The sequence below is a fragment of the Nematostella vectensis genome, chromosome 1 (genome assembly GCF_932526225.1).
Source record: "Nematostella vectensis chromosome 1, jaNemVect1.1, whole genome shotgun sequence".
Lineage (NCBI taxonomy): Eukaryota > Metazoa > Cnidaria > Anthozoa > Actiniaria > Edwardsiidae > Nematostella > Nematostella vectensis.
Genome location: NC_064034.1, coordinates 3271539 through 3292955, shown reverse-complemented (window position 1 = coordinate 3292955; position 21417 = coordinate 3271539). Strand labels below are relative to the sequence as shown.

Genomic DNA, 21417 nt, shown 5'->3' with positions numbered 1-21417 from the left:
AAATAAATAAACCAGTAAGGTGGTTTTTACCAAGTTGTTACAATCCTGAATTCGATAAAACTATTCAAGAATGTTTTTATATTAACTCGTGAAATACATTCTAATTACTCGTGGTGAAGGATAAAAATCATTCGCTATCAAAACAAAATTGTGAACTGATTTACCCAACGTTATTAGTCATCACAGACTTGTACAGAAAAAATAACAGCTATGATTTTTTATAGCTAAATAGGGTCTCCCCTATTGCATATAAATAGCGAATAAAAATGTGATATTAACGATAAGGTGTGAAATAATATAAATAAAACAATCGTCGTCAGAGCATCCCTTGGAAGATCTCGCTGAATGCATCATAATCTTCGTAGTCTTGTTCTGACCTGAGTGATAACATACACTTAATAAACTGGGTGATAACATACACTTAAGGTAATTCCCTCGAAATAGTTCTACAACCCAGAATTTTTTTAAACTTGGCATATTGAAGTTAAGGGCTTTCAAAAAATGTAATAAAAAAATGGGGGTACCGACCTCGTTTTCACAACAGAGGGGCGTAGAGTTGACGCGTTTTTACTAATCGCGCAAGGAAAAATCCCAACTCTTAGTTTTCAAAAAGAGTGCCTATAGTCTTTAAAAACTAAGTTCTGTTTGTCGAGCTGCCAAAATCCGATCTCCTAAACAATAACCCGTAGCAGCTAATGTTCAAAACAAATCACATTTTAAGAGATCGCACTAAAAGACATTGTTTTCGCCACTATTCATAAAAAGAGCCATTTTGAAGTAATTTTACGGCTTTTAAGAGAAATAATAAAACTTCTACAACCCAACTTTTTTTCTTCTTTCAGTATATCATTTTTCCGTATATATTTAACTATTTGAGCAAATAAAAAATGGGGGTAACCGACTTCGTTTTTCTGTCAAAGCGATTTTAAGTAAAAAACGCGCGCCTTTTGCTGTGCTTTCTTGTACAACGCGCGCCACTATGCGCAGAAGGGGTGCGCAGTTCTGATATGGTATAGGAGTAAAAATTAACAAAGCTCTTGGCAGAGTGACATATATGTCCAGACTAGAGAATTACCTCTTGTTGTCTTTTGAAGAGAAGAATGACCGTGCCCTAGGGTGAAATAAATATTGTTTGATTTAAGAGGACAGATATTATACGGGCGATGTGTAGCTACTTATAGACCAAAAACCATGAAAACAGTTACAACAGATTGGTCTTACCTTAAAGTCTCATCGCATCTACTAACTGTGTCATCATCTAGCACCAATATCGGCTCGGATACTTGTTTTTCCTCAACGATTGCTTCATGACTCGTTTCGCGCTTAGTTGTTCTTGTTTCACTAGGGCCTCTCCGAGTTGGGTCAGGCAAGACATATTTGTCGTCCACTGTGATCCTATGCTTTATACCACTGGGTGGAGAATCGATCGCAAAGTCGTTCCAACCAGGAGTGGGTGGGGGAGGAGGGACCCTCATGGGTCTGCTGAGGTTTCCTTTCTGGAACATACGAGAGGAACTCACTGAATTCTGTATTCTGTTGGCCTGTCCTGGTTCGGGTGCGGGCCCCCTTATGTTTGGCTCTCTATGGGAATCTCTGGGCGTACATAGCCCTGAGAACCTCATGTCGCTTCTCCCTGGATCGGGTGTGGTTTGAACGGGGCTCGAAAAATAAGATGACTTGGTTCGATCCTGGAGACTGAATTCGAAGTATGGCGACATCTGACAATCAGAGGCAGTTGCTGCCACTGTCTTAGGTTTTGAGAGAGCCGATGATGACATTCCATAGTCGTTTAACGAAGGCAAATGGTCATCCTCAAAGGAGGGGGAATCATCCCACGTGAGATCGTCTGGAATAAAGTTCAAATAGTATGAAATCTAGTTCCTGTAAAAGTAAACCCATCATTTTCAATCATTCTAGAGAAAAGCGCGATACAGACTAGTTTTTAGGACCAACTACCTAGAGTAACAAACGGAGGAAAATTAGCCTTTTTCTTGCTCGAGTTAAAGCATTACTCTAATTACTTCGAATAAGAGAGCGACGTCGGGACGATGATTTTCACCACGCTTACCTCCAAGGCCTGTTTCTAGTCGCTTTTCTTGTGTCTTCTGGAGGAGTTCGATTTCATCCCAGTCATTCTCCCTCCTTGTCGCTTTAACGTTGTTACCTTGTCGGTGATATACCTGGTTGACTGACTGGGGGCGTTGCTGCGACGTTCTGTTCTGTTGTCCCGGGTCACCCTCGGGTGTTTGTTCCTGTTGCGCCAAGTCACGCTGGGGTAGCCACCGTGGTGTACGAGTGAAAGTAAATCTCTCGCTCAGGTTCTCGGCAACGGTTTTGAACATATCATCAGCTGTCGGGGGCTGGCAGCTCACGGGAATCTGGTGAAATACAAAGAACACGGTTAGTTTAAAAATAAGGTCTCTCTCGGAAATATTGTTACCCTCTCCAGGCACGTACCAACAACGGCGAAAAGTCCGCTTCCGGTTCGCAATAGACATGTTTTTTGTAGACAAAACTATAAAGCATAAGCGAATAAGATCACTCTGGTATGTCATAACTCTATAAGTCATACTTTTTAAGATTACTGCAATGGCGCATAAGAAAAACACTTGTTTGTTCTTTTGGGGGTGGGCAAATTTTTATCAGAAAGCAAACACACACCCCTTCCCCCCCGGAAAAATAAGGTCCACTTTTTTGGATTTCGCACCCACCCCCCCCCCCCCCCCCCCCAGGCCCAAGAAAAAAACCTGAGTACGGGCCTGTACAAATACGAATCGGCTATAACACATGGGAAGTTAAGAGAGTAAGATAGAAGTTAAGAAACGTTTATGATTTTTGAGAAACACTAATAATCTTTGTTATGAATATAAGATTAAAAAGTGGAACCTGGATTTTACGATATGCCTCGGGAGAAAGATAATGTATCGTAAAATCAAGTTGTCGTTGCATAGAGGACCTCGATTTTACGGTACATTAAAAATATCGTTGTAGCGAGGTCGGATTAATTATCAACTTTTAAAAAATAATAATATTGTGACTCTATTCTGCGTACAAATGTACAGTTACTCTCTGCAAGACTGTTATCTGCATTTTTAATCTAATCTAATTTTTAATTTTTTTTAATCTGCATTTTTCTTGTTAAAACAAGGTCTGTCAAGTAAAAAAAATCGATTAACTGTACTGTCCGTGTGTGGTGTCTTGAGTTTTGTCTCTTTTTTTTTTTTTTTTTTTTTGATATCCAGAATCAGTAATATCATTGTATCGAGGTCAAAATACGCTTGGGAGAACATATTTGTTTCGTAAAATCGAGAATAGCGTTGTAACCAATATCGAGATAATTTCTTATACATTTCACTGTATTTCGGCCGGGAGAAAGGAACGCCATCGCAAAATCGAGATTATTGTAAAATCCAGTTTTGTAAAATCCAGGTTCCACTGTACTTTAGTCTGGCAAGCCTTACTCGGCTGATCAAAACACAACTACTTCGCAGCATAATCCCCCCATAATCCCTAGCCTGTGTAGCGGCTCAAGGGAGAGGGACGGGGGGAAAGGGGATGAGAGAAGAAAAAGCAGGCTACATAATCCCGAGCCTGCAGCACAGGCCTTGCTGGGTCTAGTGACCCTATTTATGGTACCATGGTCTGAGAGTCTCGCACGTCTCTCAGTTCCTGACAAGCCAAACTCAGCGCCTGAGAGGCTTGTGGTCATTGCAAAAGCTCTTTATTACCTCAGCATTCGAAATCGAGGGCATTCATACGAGGCTCTGAAACCAGCCAAGGCCGTAGCTAGAAAACATCACTCATGAAGGGTTACGAGGCTCTGAAACCAGCCAAGGCCGTAGCTAGAAAACATCACTCATGAGGGGGAACGAGGCTCTGAAACCAGCCAAGGCCGTAGCTAGAAAACATCACTCATGAGGGGGCACGAGGCTCTGAAACCAGCCAAGGCCGTAGCTAGAAAACATCACTGAAGAGGGGTTACGAGGCTCTGAAACCAGCCAAGGCCGTAGCTAGAAAACATCACTCATGAGGGGGCACGAGGCTCTGAAACCAGCCAAGGCCGTAGCTAGAAAACATCACTCATGAGGGGGCACGAGGCTCTGAAACCAGCCAAGGCCGTAGCTAGAAAACATCACTCATGAGGGGGCACGAGGCTCTGAAACCAGCCAAGGCCGTAGCTAGAAAACATCACTCATGAGGGGGCACGAGACTCTGAAACCAGCCAAGGCCGTAGCTAGAAAACATCACTCATGAGGGGTTACGAGGCTCTGAAACCAGCCAAGGCCGTAGCTAGAAAACATCACTCAAGAGGGGTTACGAGGCTCTGAAACCAGCCAAGGCCGTAGCTAGAAAACATCACTAATGAGGGGGCACGAGGCTCTGAAACCAGCCAAGGCCGTAGCTAGAAAACATCACTGAAGAGGGGGCACGAGGCTCTGAAACCAGCCAAGGCCGTAGCTAGAAAACATCACTCATGAGGGGTTACGAGGCTCTGAAACCAGCCAAGGCCGTAGCTAGAAAACATCACTCAAGAGAGGGCACGAGGCTCTGAAACCAGCCAAGGCCGTAGCTAGAAAACATCACTCATGAGGGGGCACGAGACTCTGAAACCAGCCAAGGGCGTAGCTAGAAAACATCACTCATGAGGGGGCACGAGACTCTGAAACCAGCCAAGGCCGTAGCTAGAAAACATCACTCAAGAGGGGTTACGAGGCAATGAAACCAGCCAAGGCCGTAGCTAGAAAACATCACTCAAAAGGGGGCACGAGGCTCTGAAACCAGCCAAGGCCGTAGCTAGAAAACATCACTCATGAGGGGGCACGAGGCTCTGAAACCAGCCAAGGCCGTAGCTAGAAAACATCACTCAAGAGGGGGCACGAGGCTCTGAAACCAGCCAAGGCCGTAGCTAGAAAACATCACTCAAAAGGGGGCACGAGGCTCTGAAACCAGCCAAGGCCGTAGCTAGAAAACATCACTCATGAGGGGGCACGAGGCTCTGAAACCAGCCAAGGCCGTAGCTAGAAAACATCACTCATGAGGGGGCACGAGGCTCTGAAACCAGCCAAGGCCGTAGCTAGAAAACATCACTCAAAAGGGGGCACGAGGCTCTGAAACCAGCCAAGGCCGTAGCTAGAAAACATCACTCAAGAGGGGTTACGAGGCTCTGAAACCAGCCAAGGCCGTACCTAGAAAACATCACTCAAAAGGGGGCACGAGGCTCTGAAACCAGCCAAGGCCGTAGCTAGAAAACATCACTCATGAGGGGGCACGAGGCTCTGAAACCAGCCAAGGCCGTAGCTAGAAAACATCACTCAAGAGGGGTTACGAGGCTCTGAAACCAGCCAAGGCCGTAGCTAGAAAACATCACTAATGAGGGGGCACGAGGCTCTGAAACCAGCCAAGGCCGTAGCTAGAAAACATCACTAATGAGAGGTTACGAGGCTCTGAAACCAGCCAAGGCCGTAGCTAGAAAACATCACTCAAGAGGGGTTACGAGGCTCTGAAACCAGCCAAGGCCGTAGCTAGAAAACATCACTCATGAGGGGGCACGAGGCTCTGAAACCAGCCAAGGCCGTAGCTAGAAAACATCACTCAAGAGGGGTTACGAGGCTCTGAAACCAGCCAAGGCCGTAGCTAGAAAACATCACTGAAGAGGGGGCACGAGGCTCTGAAACCAGCCAAGGCCGTAGCTAGAAAACATCACTTATGAGGGGTTACGAGGCTCGGAAACCAGCCAAGGCCGTAGCTAGAAAACATCACTCAAAAGGGGGCACGAGGCTCTGAAACCAGCCAAGGCCGTAGCTAGAAAACATCACTAATGAGGGGTTACGAGGCTCTGAAACCAGCCAAGGCCGTAGCTAGAAAACATCACTGAAGAGGGGGCACGAGGCTCTGAAACCAGCCAAGGCCGTAGCTAGAAAACATCACTCATGAGGGGGCACGAGGCTCTGAAACCAGCCAAGGCCGTAGCTAGAAAACATCACTCATGAGGGGGCACGAGGCTCTGAAACCAGCCAAGGCCGTAGCTAGAAAACATCACTCATGAGGGGGCACGAGGCTCTGAAACCAGCCAAGGCCGTAGCTAGAAAACATCACTAATGAGGGGGCACGAGGCTCTGAAACCAGCCAAGGCCGTAGCTAGAAAACATCACTCAAGAGAGGGCACGAGGCTCTGAAACCAGCCAAGGCCGTAGCTAGAAAACATCACTCAAGAGGGGTTACGAGGCTCTGAAACCAGCCAAGGCCGTAGCTAGAAAACATCACTCAAAAGGGGCCACGAGGCTCTGAAACCAGCCAAGGCCGTAGCTAGAAAACATCACTCATGAGGGGGCACGAGGCTCTGAAACCAGCCAAGGCCGTAGCTAGAAAACATCACTGAAGAGGGGGCACGAGGCTCTGAAACCAGCCAAGGCCGTAGCTAGAAAACATCACTCATGAGGGGGCACGAGGCTCTGAAACCAGCCAAGGCCGTAGCTAGAAAACATCACTCATGAGGGGGCACGAGGCTCTGAAACCAGCCAAGGCCGTAGCTAGAAAACATCACTCATGAGGGGGCACGAGGCTCTGAAACCAGCCAAGGCCGTAGCTAGAAAACATCACTAATGAGGGGGCACGAGGCTCTGAAACCAGCCAAGGCCGTAGCTAGAAAACATCACTCAAGAGAGGGCACGAGGCTCTGAAACCAGCCAAGGCCGTAGCTAGAAAACATCACTCAAGAGGGGTTACGAGGCTCTGAAACCAGCCAAGGCCGTAGCTAGAAAACATCACTCAAAAGGGGCCACGAGGCTCTGAAACCAGCCAAGGCCGTAGCTAGAAAACATCACTCATGAGGGGGCACGAGGCTCTGAAACCAGCCAAGGCCGTAGCTAGAAAACATCACTGAAGAGGGGGCACGAGGCTCTGAAACCAGCCAAGGCCGTAGCTAGAAAACATCACTCAAGAGGGGTTACGAGGCTCTGAAACCAGCCAAGGCCGTAGCTAGAAAACATCACTGAAGAGGGGGCACGAGGCTCTGAAACCAGCCAAGGCCGTAGCTAGAAAACATCACTCAAAAGGGGGCACGAGGCTCTGAAACCAGCCAAGGCCGTAGCTAGAAAACATCACTCATGAGGGGGCACGAGGCTCTGAAACCAGCGAAGGCCGTAGCTAGAAAACATCACTCATGAGGGGGCACGAGGCTCTGAAACCAGCCAAGGCCGTAGCTAGAAAACATCACTCAAAAGGGGGCACGAGGCTCTGAAACCAGCCAAGGCCGTAGCTAGAAAACATCACTCATGAGGGGGCACGAGGCTCTGAAACCAGCCAAGGCCGTAGCTAGAAAACATCACTCAAAAGGGGGCACGAGGCTCTGAAACCAGCCAAGGCCGTAGCTAGAAAACATCACTCATGAGGGGGCACGAGGCTCTGAAACCAGCCAAGGCCGTAGCTAGAAAACATCACTCATGAGGGGTCAGGGGCAGACGCTATTTTTATATTTTTTTCTGTCAACTCTCCGCCCCTGCTCCCGGGTTGCCTACCAGAGATGCGGTAAACGTTGTTTCTTCCTAGATTTCAGCAAATAAAGTACGGATAAGGACTCACCTTCAGTCGTGTGGCAGAGGGTGTCCGGGGGATAGCATAAGTCCTCTTGTGCAGCTGGCTTATAGAGTTGCTCATTTTATTGTCCTCTCGTTCATCTGCCAACAAAATCAGGCATACAGGTGAAGGTTTATTTCTTGAAATATATGAATACCGTTTTGGCCTTAACTTACACTTTCGCTTGAAGGGCATGGGTTGAGGCAGCGCCGACATCTCTTTCCGTTTCTGTAATATAAGGAAAGACATATAATGATACGGGAAATATCTTCTTTCTGGGTGAGGACCTTAATTACCTCAGATCGTTTGCTCTTGGCGCCGATTCCCGGTTTGCAGCACTCATGTCCGCACTTGGCTAATGTCAAAGAAAGTTACCTTGTGACGGATAAAACATTTACTTTCTTATAATGAACACCCAATCAAGCTTACTTGTGAGGCTGATCATGACTTACGAGGAGATGGGTGGATTAGGACTGTGTAGGATGATTTGCGGCGGATTTCAATTGTTTCTATTGGTCCTGAAAGCTGTGTTATATCCATTAGTTTGTAAGCTTTTTTCTATGATTTTTTTTTTCAATTTTTTTTACTTCCCCTCTAAAAATAAGTACAATCGTCAATTAGGAAAGGATATATTTCCTTGTTTAGACAACGGTGGTTACAAGTCTTGGTGTTGGCTGCTGGTTCTGACGGCTGTTTGTCTATAACATCAGTATAGTATAAGATTAATGTAAACATCTCTAGGCATATTATCGAAGTATATTTTTAATTATGTAATACTAGATTACTTATATATATAATATATAGTTTTAAGTGTTATAATATAGTTTTATAGTTTTAATAAGAGAGCTTACTTACTCTCTGTTTTAGGGATCGCGAGTGGCTTTTGGACGGTTGGGAAGTATGATCCACTGTAGTAAGGGGTGTATGTCGTGTTGACGTCGAGTCCAACTGTAGAATAACGAGCAACTAGTTATATTCTCTCCGAGGTAATCGGCTATAGGAATTGACTACGCCCAGAATGGCTGATCTTAAATTTCAGGTTAAAAATAGATGGAGGATAAGGATAAATTTATTGTGTTCACCATACACGGTAATACAATTTGATAGAATATGGTGATTGGTAGCACAAGTATAAAACAACCTACGCCTATAAGAACTATTCAGAATATAGATTTAAGGTTATCAGCCTCGTACCATAGTCCTGGCTGATAACACTGATGTTCAGCTGTGGTGACTTGCTGGCGCGGCGAACATCTAACCTCCTGCTCCAAGCACCTTCTCTCAGCAGCACGGAGTCTCTGATCAAGCAAACGATAAACAGATCAGACATCAGTATCTCTATCTAGTATTACAAATTTAGCCTCATAGTAGAAGGAAGGACCCCGAAGAATTATTAAGAATAAGAAAAAATCAACACGAGGTTGAAATTGAATGTTTTACGCTTCTGTAAAACACAACAGTTTAGCTGTAGTTTCGAGCGTTAGCCCTTCGTCAGCTAACGGAAAGGCTTAAACCTACGCAGAACACCTAGCTATTCTACAGTGTCTGAAGTTTTAACAATAAGGTGCTAAGTGTTTTCCGAGACATTCGGGTGTGTTTGAATGGATCTATGTCCTACCCAAGGCGCTGTTTGCAGACAACTCGGTTATCAGCATCTCCGACCAACAGAATACAAAAATGCTGATTGCGACGCGATCCTGTCGAATCCTGTCGTTTAACATGGTTTGTCATGGTAACCGTAAGTACTAGCTCAGCGCGAAGGGGGGTGTAGCTGCCTTTCTATAGACGGTAAAGAAATTCGTAATTAGAATTTTAAAGGATAAAACCCTCCCAGCCCTAGGCTGTTTTCCCCTCAATTTACTATTATATTTGGCCTTATCTAAAAGTGCTATTAAAGGTGCACTGTGCTGCAAGTAACAGGACAGACAATGAAAATGGACTTAGGTTTGTTCGCGAGCCTTGCGAGACTTGACCGTCATGAACATATAAACACGAGATATTACACCTCACCGTCCCCCGTGCTGGTCTTCTTTCTTGAAAGGCGAAGCGCGCTATTATCACGATCTATTATTGAATACAAATTGATTTAAACATTGACAATTACCTGCTCTACTGATACCTCGTATTTAGGTAATGCCAGCACAGCATCACGAATCTAAGAGAGAAGGAAAGTAAGTTCCACCTATTCCAAGTAAGCTCGTGTCCAATACGTGAATCCATGCGACACAAACGCGCAGTCCATTGTCCATGAATATTTACAGGCCCTCAAACAAATACAAACCTGGATTTGTTTTTTGATATAGACCCACGAAGCGAGGGGTATTTGTAATAGGACGGGCATAGGTTCATTAAGTGGCTTTGTGTTTGGTTTACATTCATCCCATGAGACTAAGAGTAGTAGAGTATTAGTCCAGCAAAAAAAACAAAAACATAAACACAATTCATCATAGCACGACCACACAAAGCACTTACCTGACTCCCAAAAGGAGGGTGACGATTTACGATCTAAAAATCAATCAAGTGATGAGAAAGCTGAATGAGGTCATTATTGAAATATCTGACAACAAAGTTATAATTGGTTACCAGCTCTATTTCACGTGGGTTCGTTTCTTCGATTTTCTTGAAAGTAGTCAGACCAGCATTGACCAGCATCGTTGATAGTGTCATGCCTAAGGAAATTTGAGTTATGATCTTAACATCAAACCACGCCAATGCACAATCAATGCTACTTCGAGTTTGACATACCAACTTTTTCTAGCTGCCTTGATACATAGAGGGAATTCTCCCATAACCTGTAAGTAGTAGACCTAGTAAACCTCGTTGTACTACAGTAAAAGCGCGATCTGCAAGCACATTCCGCATGCTCACCTTGATTTCATGCATTTGGTCACGAGAATAGCGTTTTGTAGTGCTCTGTAGTCCCCTCGCAGCATTAAGAGCTCCATCAAACCTAATTATTACAAACCCAACATGAGGTCATACTCTCGGGCGAACACTCTTAAATAAAATTGCTCTCTATTTCTGGCATCAAGTTAAAATGTCATTCTGCTTTTTAGCAAAGGATTGCTTGCTTGGAATTTGATTGTGGGATTTTCGTTATCGACCTGTCAGATATAAAATTGTCGGTGTCTAACAGATACCAGCAATGTCATGTTGTTTTAGACCTTACAATATACTAGAAATCCCCATACCCAGACCTGTGATGTAACCTCTCCTTAGAAGAAATCCTCCTCAGCTTATTGCGCCATCGAACCCAAGCTAATAATTTATCACAAAACAAAAGATCGTCACTTACAACGTGTTACTCTCTGTCCCGACCGAAATATTTTCTGTTGAGAAGAACATTTTCTATCAACCCAAAAGTATTTTTGAAAAATGAATCAATCACGCACCCTTACCGTAACATCCTGGTTCAGAGAAAACTCGGTGATAGGAAGGCAGCCAAGAGTTGCTTGAATTAGGCTGCCGACAGTAGCATATTTGTTTTAAGGCTTTTTCAGAGAAGAATATTATAAAAGGTAGGACTTTACCAATTGATCTTTTGGTCTGTCGTCTTTATTTTCCCATTCACTGGAAACCTGACGATAAATAAATAAAAAGCAGGAGATGGTTTTAAGGGACTATCTACTTGTACGCCACGTCAGCCCCATAAAATATAACAATAAACGTAGTAGACTATGTTTCTCAAAAAATATATTCAGTCCGTATTATAATTGTTCCACCATTCAGGACCGTAGCAAAGGCACTGGAACGTGTGCCTTCCCCCATTAATTTTAAAATACATATAATGTTAGTCCGCCAAAAGCCTTGGATACACTCATGGAGTTTGCCACACCTTACAGTTGCCTTGTGTTTGTCTTTGTTGAGTGTGTTTAGAATGCGCTTCTCGCTTACACGCAACTTGACGTCGGCAAACTCTTTGCACTTTGATAGCAAAATAACCTATAAAAAGAATTTTCCAATTAATGCATCACTCTCTCAATATTCGCTTTATCTGCAGAAATTTCTAGGAACTTGAGCTCATACTGATGTAGCTCTTACCATGTCACTGAGGGTCTCGGTACCTTGTATCGCCAGGAACTCCTTGATTGAGTCAAACGCTATATAGTACCGCGCCATCAGACAACCAGGTTCTAAGAAAAAAGTAATATAATTATATTTGTAGGATTGCCAATGCAATTTGGAACTTTGGCGAGGGGTTCAACATCTCGCGCTATCATCATTATAGGCAATCAGAATTATTATTATCGGTCTTAAACCAATGTCATGTAGCTCACCACCGTATTCCAACAACTCATTAATAAGTAATAAGAGGCCACGCGCCATTTTACGAGTATTTCTAAAATACCTGATGGTTTCAAGTCAAACCCATCTTCCATCTTGACGAGATTGGATCTTTCAAGAGTGTTTAAATTCTGGATGCACATATCTAAAATCAAATTTTACATGTGATAAATAGACTATTCAAATATTGATCTGTTGAACTTTAAAATTGATTTGTCGATAGCATTTGCTTAGAATATTAGAAAAGGAATCAAGTTTTGGTTTTAATCTGGTATTCGTACCGGGGCGTTGGGACTGTGGCTGTGTGGGGTGATAAAATGGGTGGTAATGGACGTTGGTGCGTGGGTAAAAGTGTGTAAGTGTGGCTATTTTATATGGTGTATTGCATTGGGGGCTATAAGGGTCAGAGTAGTGGCTATGTATGAGAGGTGGAAATAGGCTAGCAGTGAGATGTTAGGGGAGAACTGTGTGTTTGACCTTCGGAGGAAGGTGATAATTACATGTTGATATTCTTGTGATAACATATTGTTCAATCTTGTCGAGTGAGCTTGTAGACAATTAAATGGAATTACAAGGACGGTGATAGGAATAAAATATGAAAGCGTGTAGATACGGTATAAAAGAAAGAAATGGATGGCAAATAGGAGATAGATAGTGGTTATATAAGTATAGGACAGTTGGCTCCTTGAGTACGGGGTGTTATATTGTGTCGTGTAAAGAGAGATTGTGTAACGATGCGCGCTCTAAGATAGTGGCTGATAAGATAAGCGATGAGTTTATGCGATGGCCTATATTGAGCGAAAATAATACGCGGAGGCACAGGCAGCAGAAACGGCAGGAATACGAAGAATCGGGAGAAGTGAATGGCGTGTACCTGGCGGGCTGAAATTATTAAAGTATGTACAACTATTTGTAATGATTGCTTACATACCTTGAAGTTTATGTTCGAGAGCTTCTTTCTTCAATCCCTCAGGAATACCTTAAAACATGACACTTGTTAAAAGATGACATAAACTAAAGCACCCTTCTTCAATCCCCTAGGTATACCTTACAACATAGATTGAACACTTGTTTAAAGATGACATTAATTAAAGCACCCTTCTCCAACCCCCTAGGTATACCTTACAACATAGATTGTACACTTGTTAAAAGATGACATGAGCTAAAGCACCCTTCTTCAATCCCAATTCTCTAATTGTCAGGCTGGCTTTATATGTACAGAGTCATAAGTACGCTTACCTTTTTCGTCATTTGTGGGATTTTATATGACATGTAGTACTGTATTGTTAACTATACATCTACAGGAAAAAACACATGCGCCGTGGGAGATGAGCGATAACCTACCATAATACGTAGGGTTCTTCTGAATTCGGATAAACAGAAATGTTGACTTGAGCCACTCAAGAGCAACAGAAACATCCGTGATAGTGTGTAGAACAATCTCAGCATTTAAGTGCTCTATCAAGTGACGGTGTAAGCTAGGAAAAATTGAATGATGTCTTTAGTCCAACATTTAGTCCAAGGTAAAACATTTAGGCGAAACACATTGTCGTACTTATTGTTGGCAAAAAAAATGGCAAATTTTCCCAAAATAAGGTCTGGTTACTTCGGTAAGCTTGAATTATTGCATACAGGTTCCTTATTATAAAAAGTGTTTTTTTCTTATGGATTCGTCTTCGAGATAGAGGCTTGAAGTGCAATTTTCTAATGTTCAAAGTATGAATTCTCCTCGTTTTTAGGGAGAAGTCTGGCTCTGATCAGAAATTAAGCCAACTCTGCTCGCTAATATCTAAATTTCATATCTTCTAAATTTCTTTAAAATTTGGAATTAAGCTTATGTTCAAAGGAACTCCTTGTATGCGGAATCTTGAGCTTATATATTGAGAATTGGAAAATTTCATGCCAGTTTTGGGCTCTGTCACATGATATACAATATAATCGTACGTAAGCATATATTTTTGTATGTAATAGCACAGCACTATTTGGCTAAAAAATACTTCGTGTAATTCCAAACAAAATGCTAGCGCCTCAAGCAAGCTGTAGTAAAGGTTACATGTGTATGACGAGAACAAAGGTAAGTTCACGAACTGACCTGCTCTCGATCTGCTGCGTGCCATGTAGTAGCGAAGAATACTTGTCCTGGAATCAAACCAGCTTACTTAGCCACGGTTTGTAAACACTAATGGCAACATCAATATTTTCCTAACCTTTTTCGTGGTTGTTGTCAGGATAACAGCAGTAGCTGACGTATCAAACTTGACAAAGATAAAAAAAAACATGTAGCTGTGCAGTGGGGTACACAAGTATAGGATGCACAAAGGTGCACAATAGGGGCCTTGCGCTAACAGATCTCGCTCCAGCTTTTAGCGGCAAAATAACTGCAACAAAAAGCAACTTATTCAGCGCTAACGAGAAACGCCAGAAATTTTCTTTCAGAAATGTTTTATTTTCATTTGAACACTTTTTTCCACCTTGTTCTTTGGCGAGACGGGCGCAGTCAATTCTGTGGGTTTTTTGGTTTGAATTTGCCATCCAAAAGGTCACATGATCTCTTAGCGCAAAAGTCCCCTATTAACAGAGTAGTCAACTGAGTAGTTTCACAGCTTCTTTCTTTATTGAAACTATAAGAAACTGCTCCTTACTAACAGCTGATTAGCCTATACCTCAATTATTTTATGGGGAATGTTGTAGGCAACTTACATCTTGAATGGACGCATCTTGTCAATACTTCATTTTTACCAAAATTTCATGATAGTATGCATTTAATACCAACGGATTATTAAATGCATACTATCATGAAATTATTGGCCAATAAAAGAAAAAAGGGGGCTAAGCAACAAAAAATACGAGGTTCCTTAAAATAAGAATTGTAAAGGATTATTTTGCTTTTGTCACACAGAGCTTTTAGAGAATAACGCAAACCATGGTTTTTTATTACCTGGGGTCTTCCTGCTCTGCCAATCATCTGCAAGATTTGAGTTTCTGAATACTCGACATAGACACCCTTGTCGTAGCATTGCGTTGACTTTATGATCACGAGGTGAGCTGGCAAGTTCACCTACAAGGATAGCATTGGTACGTTTTCAAGCTCCCTGGCTGTTATGGAGATTTTTTAGAAACACTACTATTGTCTGTGAGTGCTTTACACGCCAAATAGGGGGAGCATAAAATAGGTTATTAAGCTTACCCCGACAGCAAGGGTGCTGGTAGCAACTGCGGATAAAGTAAAGATGGTTAAACCAGCTACACATTGTGGTCAAAAGTATGTATCAGCTCACATAGAACGGGGAGATCTCCTTTTACAAATAAAGCCTCTATGTTCTTCCGATCAGTTGGGTCCAATCCTGCATGGTGATAGCCGACTCCACAAATCACAAGCTCTGAAAAGCAAGATCAAGACGATTTTATTACAGGAAATTAAATCATTATGTTTATATGCTTACATAATCAATCCCCAATGGCTGGCTTATGCGATTGTGATTCTGTCTGTTTCTTTACTAAAACATTGTTCACCTATTTTTACTGTAACCAGCAAACAAAATCGAATATACTTAAAATTATTAAAATACAATTCCCCCTCAGATGGTGAGCAGCTGAAAGATTTTGGAATACATACCTCGTAGTTTTGAATCGTGCAGTGAATTTGCAATCCGTTGAAGCCTAAAAATGAGTAAAAGATTCAGAGTAGTATTTTGGATACAAATCATGATAAAATATACCCTTTTAACCTTTGGCGGTGCTGGGAGTTGATAATGAAGCGTGCGTCCTTGGTGAGGGTACTTGCAGCTTGTTGAGTGCCTTTCCGTGTCGAGCAGAACTACAAGGAAAAAGTTAAATCATATCATTAACTCAAATTAGATCGAGATAAGAAACTACGTTAGTCACGGAACATACTTTCTGTGCAACGTATACACTTACCACAAGTGTAGGTTTTTGGTCACTGTAGGTATGGACAATTCCACTGATTTTGTAATTCAGCGAAAGGTCAAATTTGAATTCCGACATGTTAGCATGCATCGGGAATCCAAGAACTACTTTACGCAGCTTCACGGGGCGATATGAGTCATCCATACTAGAGAAGAAGAGAAAACAATTAGATTACAATAAAAAGGATATTTACGAGTTTCAAAGTCAAAGTCGACACAATGGCCTTATTATATGACCCTATATTGGCTACCTGTAACTTGATGCCGGATGTTTCAGGCTTCCTAGCCATGCAGCAATCTATTGGAAGAAAATATAGCATAGATGTTGCACAAACTGCTAACTTGGTTTGATGCGTTGCAATTCGTAATTTCGCGCCAGCCTGGAAGTCAACATCTTTGTCTATTTAGAAATATAGCGTTTTCAAATAAATTTTGGGGATAGTTTCTTCTATTTTTCTGGTACTCTATTTCTACACGAAATAAAAAGAATTATTGGCAGGTGCTAAAATAGGTAAGAGTAGCGTTCATGTTGAAAGCGCTACTTGTAATGTGAAGTCAATAAAGAACATTCTTTATCAAACTTTCGGTCCACCGTTATACTACTATTATCCTTACATCTTCAACGTTTGGGATGGTCGCAGAAATGGCAATGAGTCTCATGCTAGCCTTGAATTGCAGCTTGTTGGTGTTTCTAGTGATATTTGTCTGCACTGTCTTCATGCGACTGATTACTGCCTCCACAGTGGCACCACGATCCTCGTCATTTAACAAATGGACCTAGAAAAGTGACCAATATTCCGTAAAGAAGGAAATATGGTATACTGGCCATTAATACATTTTAAACAGCTTAGCCTTACAATTTGATAAACGTACAAGGAAGAAGCGTCATTACAAATACGCTAACAACAATATAGAAATCTGACATTACCTCGTCAATAAGAAACAATTGTACGCTTTGTACAAGGGACTGGTTATCCTTCCACTTTCTAGTCATGCTGTCCCACTTTTCCTGTAACGTGAATCATCACTCATGGATTGCTGTTTCTCTCTACTTTTCGAGATTATTTGTCAGTATTAGAAGCGCGCACGAAGTAGGCTATCTTTAATTTTATAGGCAAGAAAAATATTTAACAAATATTCAAGGACCCGCATCAGCCATTCAATACGATCCAAATTTGTTGCGCACTATTATTTAATCTGCATTGTTTTTACTTTAGGTGTGCCTAGGCCCTCGTTTGAAAACCAAATATTTCTGAATAAGACTGTTATGCTGCTTCTCTACATGAATATGCCACTCACCGGTGTTGTCATGACGATATTGACATCTCGTATTTCAAAATAATCGTCAAGCTCACTGTCGCCTGTGACCTCCTTACACTTTATCCCTAATGGTCCAAACTTAGCGGCCCAGTCAGTGCATCTCTCGCTACACAGAGCTTTCATGGGGGCCACTGCAAAGGTAAAAAGCTTTTAAAAGTGTTCATTGGTAAGGAAGAAAACGTTCATAGGGTCAATGCAAAAGAAAAAAAAAGCCTTGACGGTAGCTTTTCTTTGGAATCACTTGTATCATAACAAATGACACAACATAGCACAGTTTCTATTTTGCCGTTTAACATGTTTGCCATTTCGCTAGATGCGCTATTTCTTTTCACGTCCACACCAGTTAACACCACGGCATATCATGAGCAAAGAAGTACAAAAAGAGAAGTTACGATATTTTTTATAACACTATATCAATATTTGACGTATTGCTTACTGTAGACGATTTTTGTCCTGCGAATATCTTCTGCTGATTTCATTATCAGTCGAATTATTGCCAGCTCGAAGATTACTGTTTTGCCAGACCCCGTGGGCGCACAGACGACTAACGGTCTGTCAGTATAAAAGACCTGCAGAAACAGCACAACATTTTCTTTTTGAAGAAATAAAGTATTTTAGCATTATCTTTAATCTCTCAATGATGAGAGCGCACACACAACATGGTCTAGTCGAAGATATGGCAAGACAGCAAGGCGTCATCTGGATTTGTGCCGTGAGTATGCCACTGCACGTAGGCTACGTCTCTGGCAGCAACCATGCGACTTATGTCTGACTACAGAACATTCACAGTATACCAATATTTGCCATGGATGCAAGGATCTTCAAGGTATTTGGTATTGTGTTTGAGGGGATTGGAAATTCCAGGGGGGTGGGGGGCTCAAACGCCCAGGAATTTCCAGAGGGGAGGGGGGGGGGGGGTTGGTAAAATGCCCTTTTTCCTTAACAGTTACTGTATAAATGTTTTTCCAGGGGTTGGAAATTCCAGAGGGATGGGGGCTCCGACCCCCTCAATAGGGGGGTATGGATATTTTCTGGAATTCACATTAAAATAAATATTGTTTTCTTTACTATACCTTTTGCATTGATATTTTTTTTATAAAGCACTTTAGTTTTCACATTATGTGAGGTCCCTCTATTGAAATCCTTCTATCCTTACCTCATCCAGCACTCTAGATTGAACTATGTTGAAGCAGGGAAACTGACTGAACACAGATCTATAATTTTCAGCTGTCAAGAATCAAGGAAACTCAACAGGTCGTAATTAGAGAAAGTCAATTGCAGTTATTTTAGTTATCAGTTTATTTTTGGTAAGAGAAGTTGTACTTGCTTTCTTTGATAAATGGTCAGTACTACCACTCCTTGAAGTCTAGCACGTATTTGCAGATTTATCTGAATCCTGTTATTACTGAATAATTTGTTAAAAGATTTTTCCCCATGAATTTAGTTAGGAAATAAACTATTTAGATGATTTAGTGTGAAGGTGAGGCCAATGGTTATAGAAAGCAAATAGGTTGAGACTGGGCCTGATATCGATAAACTACAAGGCCAAGTTATTTTTTTATCTGCTGAAGGGAGCAGAGCTGACCTAGGCTCATCACAATTTGGCAAAAGCATAACTATCTGTATTCCAATTCTTAATGGCGTGTTCTTTAATTAACTAATAAAATACAAAAACCAGTAAACTGCTTCCTTTAATAATTTACAACAGCATGTTGTAATTGGCATAATGATGCAATTGGAAAATTCCTATCTATGACTCCTTAAGAATCACTTTTTTTTCTAAAGATGAGGAGCTAGATAGCTTAGGTAAACTTTCTAGGAGAGATATCAAAAGCAGTTATCTTTTTTGTAGCAGGTGATAAATGACAGGAACCATTAGTGGAGGATACGAATTTCCATTGTTGAACGCAACTTCAGCATTCCTCTCTTGTCAGCATAACTTGGAGTCTGGGCTGAAGCAATTTGGATAGTAGTATAGCTTAGTTTTCTAAATCAATCTAATGGCCTTTCATAGGATCAACATGGGCAGATACAAGATTTCTTAGGGGATCATCTGGAAAAGGGAAGGCATCAATATTAATTTGTTGGTGTTTACCAAGTTTCTTTTTCACACATTTTTTTTCTTTATATGTATATGTGAATGGTTGAGCCATTTCTGCAATAGATCCAAATAAGGGGAAAATGTTCTAGTAAGAATTATTCTTTTTGTCTCAAAATATTGATACCAACCAGGAATCAGCATTGCATTTGGTGTGCTCATGGCATTGTCATAGTTGTGACTCTGCTGTTGAGATGTTGTGAAGATGTTTGATCTATCTTGCCTTCCAGTCATGACTTTAGGCAGGTAATCTGTAAATGGTAGCAATGAGCTTTGTATAAAAACCTCATATATCTGAACACTATTGGAGAGGGGGGGGGGGGTGGATTTGTGAACAATCAAATTGAGAGAATGGTTTATTATTTTTCTAGGAGCAGACAATGTATCATTTGTTGTCGTGGCAGATTTAGGGGTGGGCCTCTTCTACCCTATTTTCAGATAATTGGTTTTGAAATAACAAAAATATAAGGAAATACATGGAAGAACATTGAATCTGGCCCCCCCTTTCTTGAAACCCCTGCTTGCTGGTTGTAAAAGGTTAGCTTGTTTTACTTTACCTTGCAAGTGTTCTTGCAAGTTAAAGGAGCCCATAAGACTGTCTCCATGACCAGAGGAGGGGAACATTTCAGGTGAGTCTTCAGGGTAGAGAAATTCTTCTTCTTCAATTTCCAACTGCGGCGGGTCATCAAGTTGAACACTTCTTCTAACATTAGCCCCCTGAGTGGCATTAAGACTTTTTAAGAGACCCCTGCTTAAATCTGGAGGTTCCTTGAAAGGTGTCGAAAAGTCTGATGATTTTCTTGAGGCAAACCTTGCACAGTTCTTGTTGAATTCTTGAGTTGAAGAAATGTCGTTTTGTGTTAATTGTGAGAAAATATCGTCTACACTTTTTGGTGGAGCAATCATAGGAACACTTGTTGTATCTCTATGGCTATCTCTGTGGGTAAAAAAATCACTATCAAATAGCTTTACTACAATCTTAAATAAATAATTTAAAAGTAATTTTAACATTGAGAATTTTGCTTCGAACGTAGAGTAATATTTTTATTTGTAAAATTTCAAATTCCAATAAGTAACTAAAGAAACAGGTCATTTGCAGTATACTTAAACTTGAGTTACTAAGTAAGTTATAACTTGAACTGTGGAATTTACTTAACTGAGTTTAAGTTTTAAAGACAAAAATGTTATCATTAAATTATCTCTTATGTGGTTATCCAACTTACACTGGTGTTGAGTAGGAATAGTTTGTCCCTTTAGCGGTAGATTCATAATTTTCTCCTTTCAAATCAAACAAACTTTCGGTGAGAAAATTCTCCGGAGAGGAATCTAAGTTGAATCGCCAGCTCATCTCTTGATTTTTTCCCCAAATTTCAAGGAACTCAGATCAGCCCATTTTGTGTGTTGTATTACATCAGTTTGTCCCAAAAGTAACGAAAACAAATATCACAAGAGAACTAGAAAGTAGATTAGCTTTTCATATCACCATAAAAGCTATCATCTGTAACAAATTTTCAAATTTGTTTCGACGTTCAAGGTGGAAAACGCGCGCGCGATTTACGTATTTTGGCGGGAAAACAGAAACCACAGGAACACCACAATGACGTTGCTTCTATGCCTGAATTACTAAAGCCCTGTAAGTAAGGTCATCAGAGAAGCTTGCAGCTACTGGCAAGGAATTCAAGAAATGACAGAAGCAATGTCCCCGTAACAAAATGTCACAAGTCGACGCAGCTCTTGTGGCACGTATTTCGTGCCCTTGTGTTGCCGCGATAAAGCGTGCCGTTTTATCATCTCAAGCATACAGTCGTCGGGTTTTCTTGAGCACCTGCTACCCCGGTATTCAAGGGTTGACCACGGCTATGGGCTACGCTCGGGCTCGACTAGGTGTGAATGTCTGATTCCTAGGACTGAACGTCTTGCCCAATTTGTCACTTACAAATATGTATAAATTCCTATATATTTGCTGACCACCCATGTAATTTAGTCCTAGACTATGATAATGGGCAATAAACTAATTATTATCATTATCATTATTATTTGCCTTTGTAGTGTTGGCTTTGCTGGGGTGAACGTCCTTCGTGAACGGGCCCTTCGAACTGAAATCGAGACGTAACATTGCCCAAAACAGAAAAGCTTCCAGTCCTAAAATCAAGGGTGTTGTCCTAAACAGGTTTTTATTTTTTTCAGAATTTTTGTCCTAAACAGGGCCAGGTT

At 41.6% G+C, this 21417-nt stretch overlaps 1 protein-coding gene across 2 annotated transcripts; it reads right to left on the bottom strand.

Moving 5' to 3' along the window:
• Nucleotides 1-61: 61 nt before the first annotated feature.
• On the bottom strand, nucleotides 62-21362 carry LOC5506268 (probable ATP-dependent DNA helicase HFM1). Of its 2 annotated transcripts, XM_048728437.1 has the most exons (41): nucleotides 20427-21214; nucleotides 19761-20140; nucleotides 19335-19454; nucleotides 18995-19057; nucleotides 18262-18332; nucleotides 17542-17674; nucleotides 17085-17236; nucleotides 16714-16794; nucleotides 16401-16562; nucleotides 16037-16083; nucleotides 15778-15931; nucleotides 15588-15676; nucleotides 15476-15519; nucleotides 15138-15239; nucleotides 15047-15072; nucleotides 14798-14917; nucleotides 14067-14114; nucleotides 13952-13998; nucleotides 13204-13337; nucleotides 12791-12838; nucleotides 11924-12004; nucleotides 11617-11708; nucleotides 11411-11517; nucleotides 11106-11153; nucleotides 10974-11037; nucleotides 10871-10904; nucleotides 10444-10525; nucleotides 10321-10367; nucleotides 10159-10244; nucleotides 10048-10080; nucleotides 9680-9730; nucleotides 9194-9354; nucleotides 8770-8873; nucleotides 8431-8523; nucleotides 8207-8273; nucleotides 7872-7926; nucleotides 7752-7803; nucleotides 7582-7676; nucleotides 2069-2378; nucleotides 1222-1846; nucleotides 62-377 (listed from the first exon to the last, which is right to left on the bottom strand). In XM_048728437.1, the coding sequence occupies exons 1-41, from the start codon at nucleotides 20549-20551 to the stop codon at nucleotides 317-319; spliced, it is 4494 nt and encodes a 1497-aa protein (XP_048584394.1). In that variant the 5' UTR covers nucleotides 20552-21214; the 3' UTR covers nucleotides 62-316. The 2 variants fall into 2 exon arrangements, with proteins under 2 accessions (XP_048584394.1, XP_048584395.1); XM_048728438.1 differs by lacking the exons at nucleotides 62-377; nucleotides 1222-1846 and adding an exon at nucleotides 2458-2515 and having other exon boundaries at nucleotides 2210-2378; nucleotides 20427-21362.
• Between the last annotated feature and the right edge of the window lie 55 nt (nucleotides 21363-21417).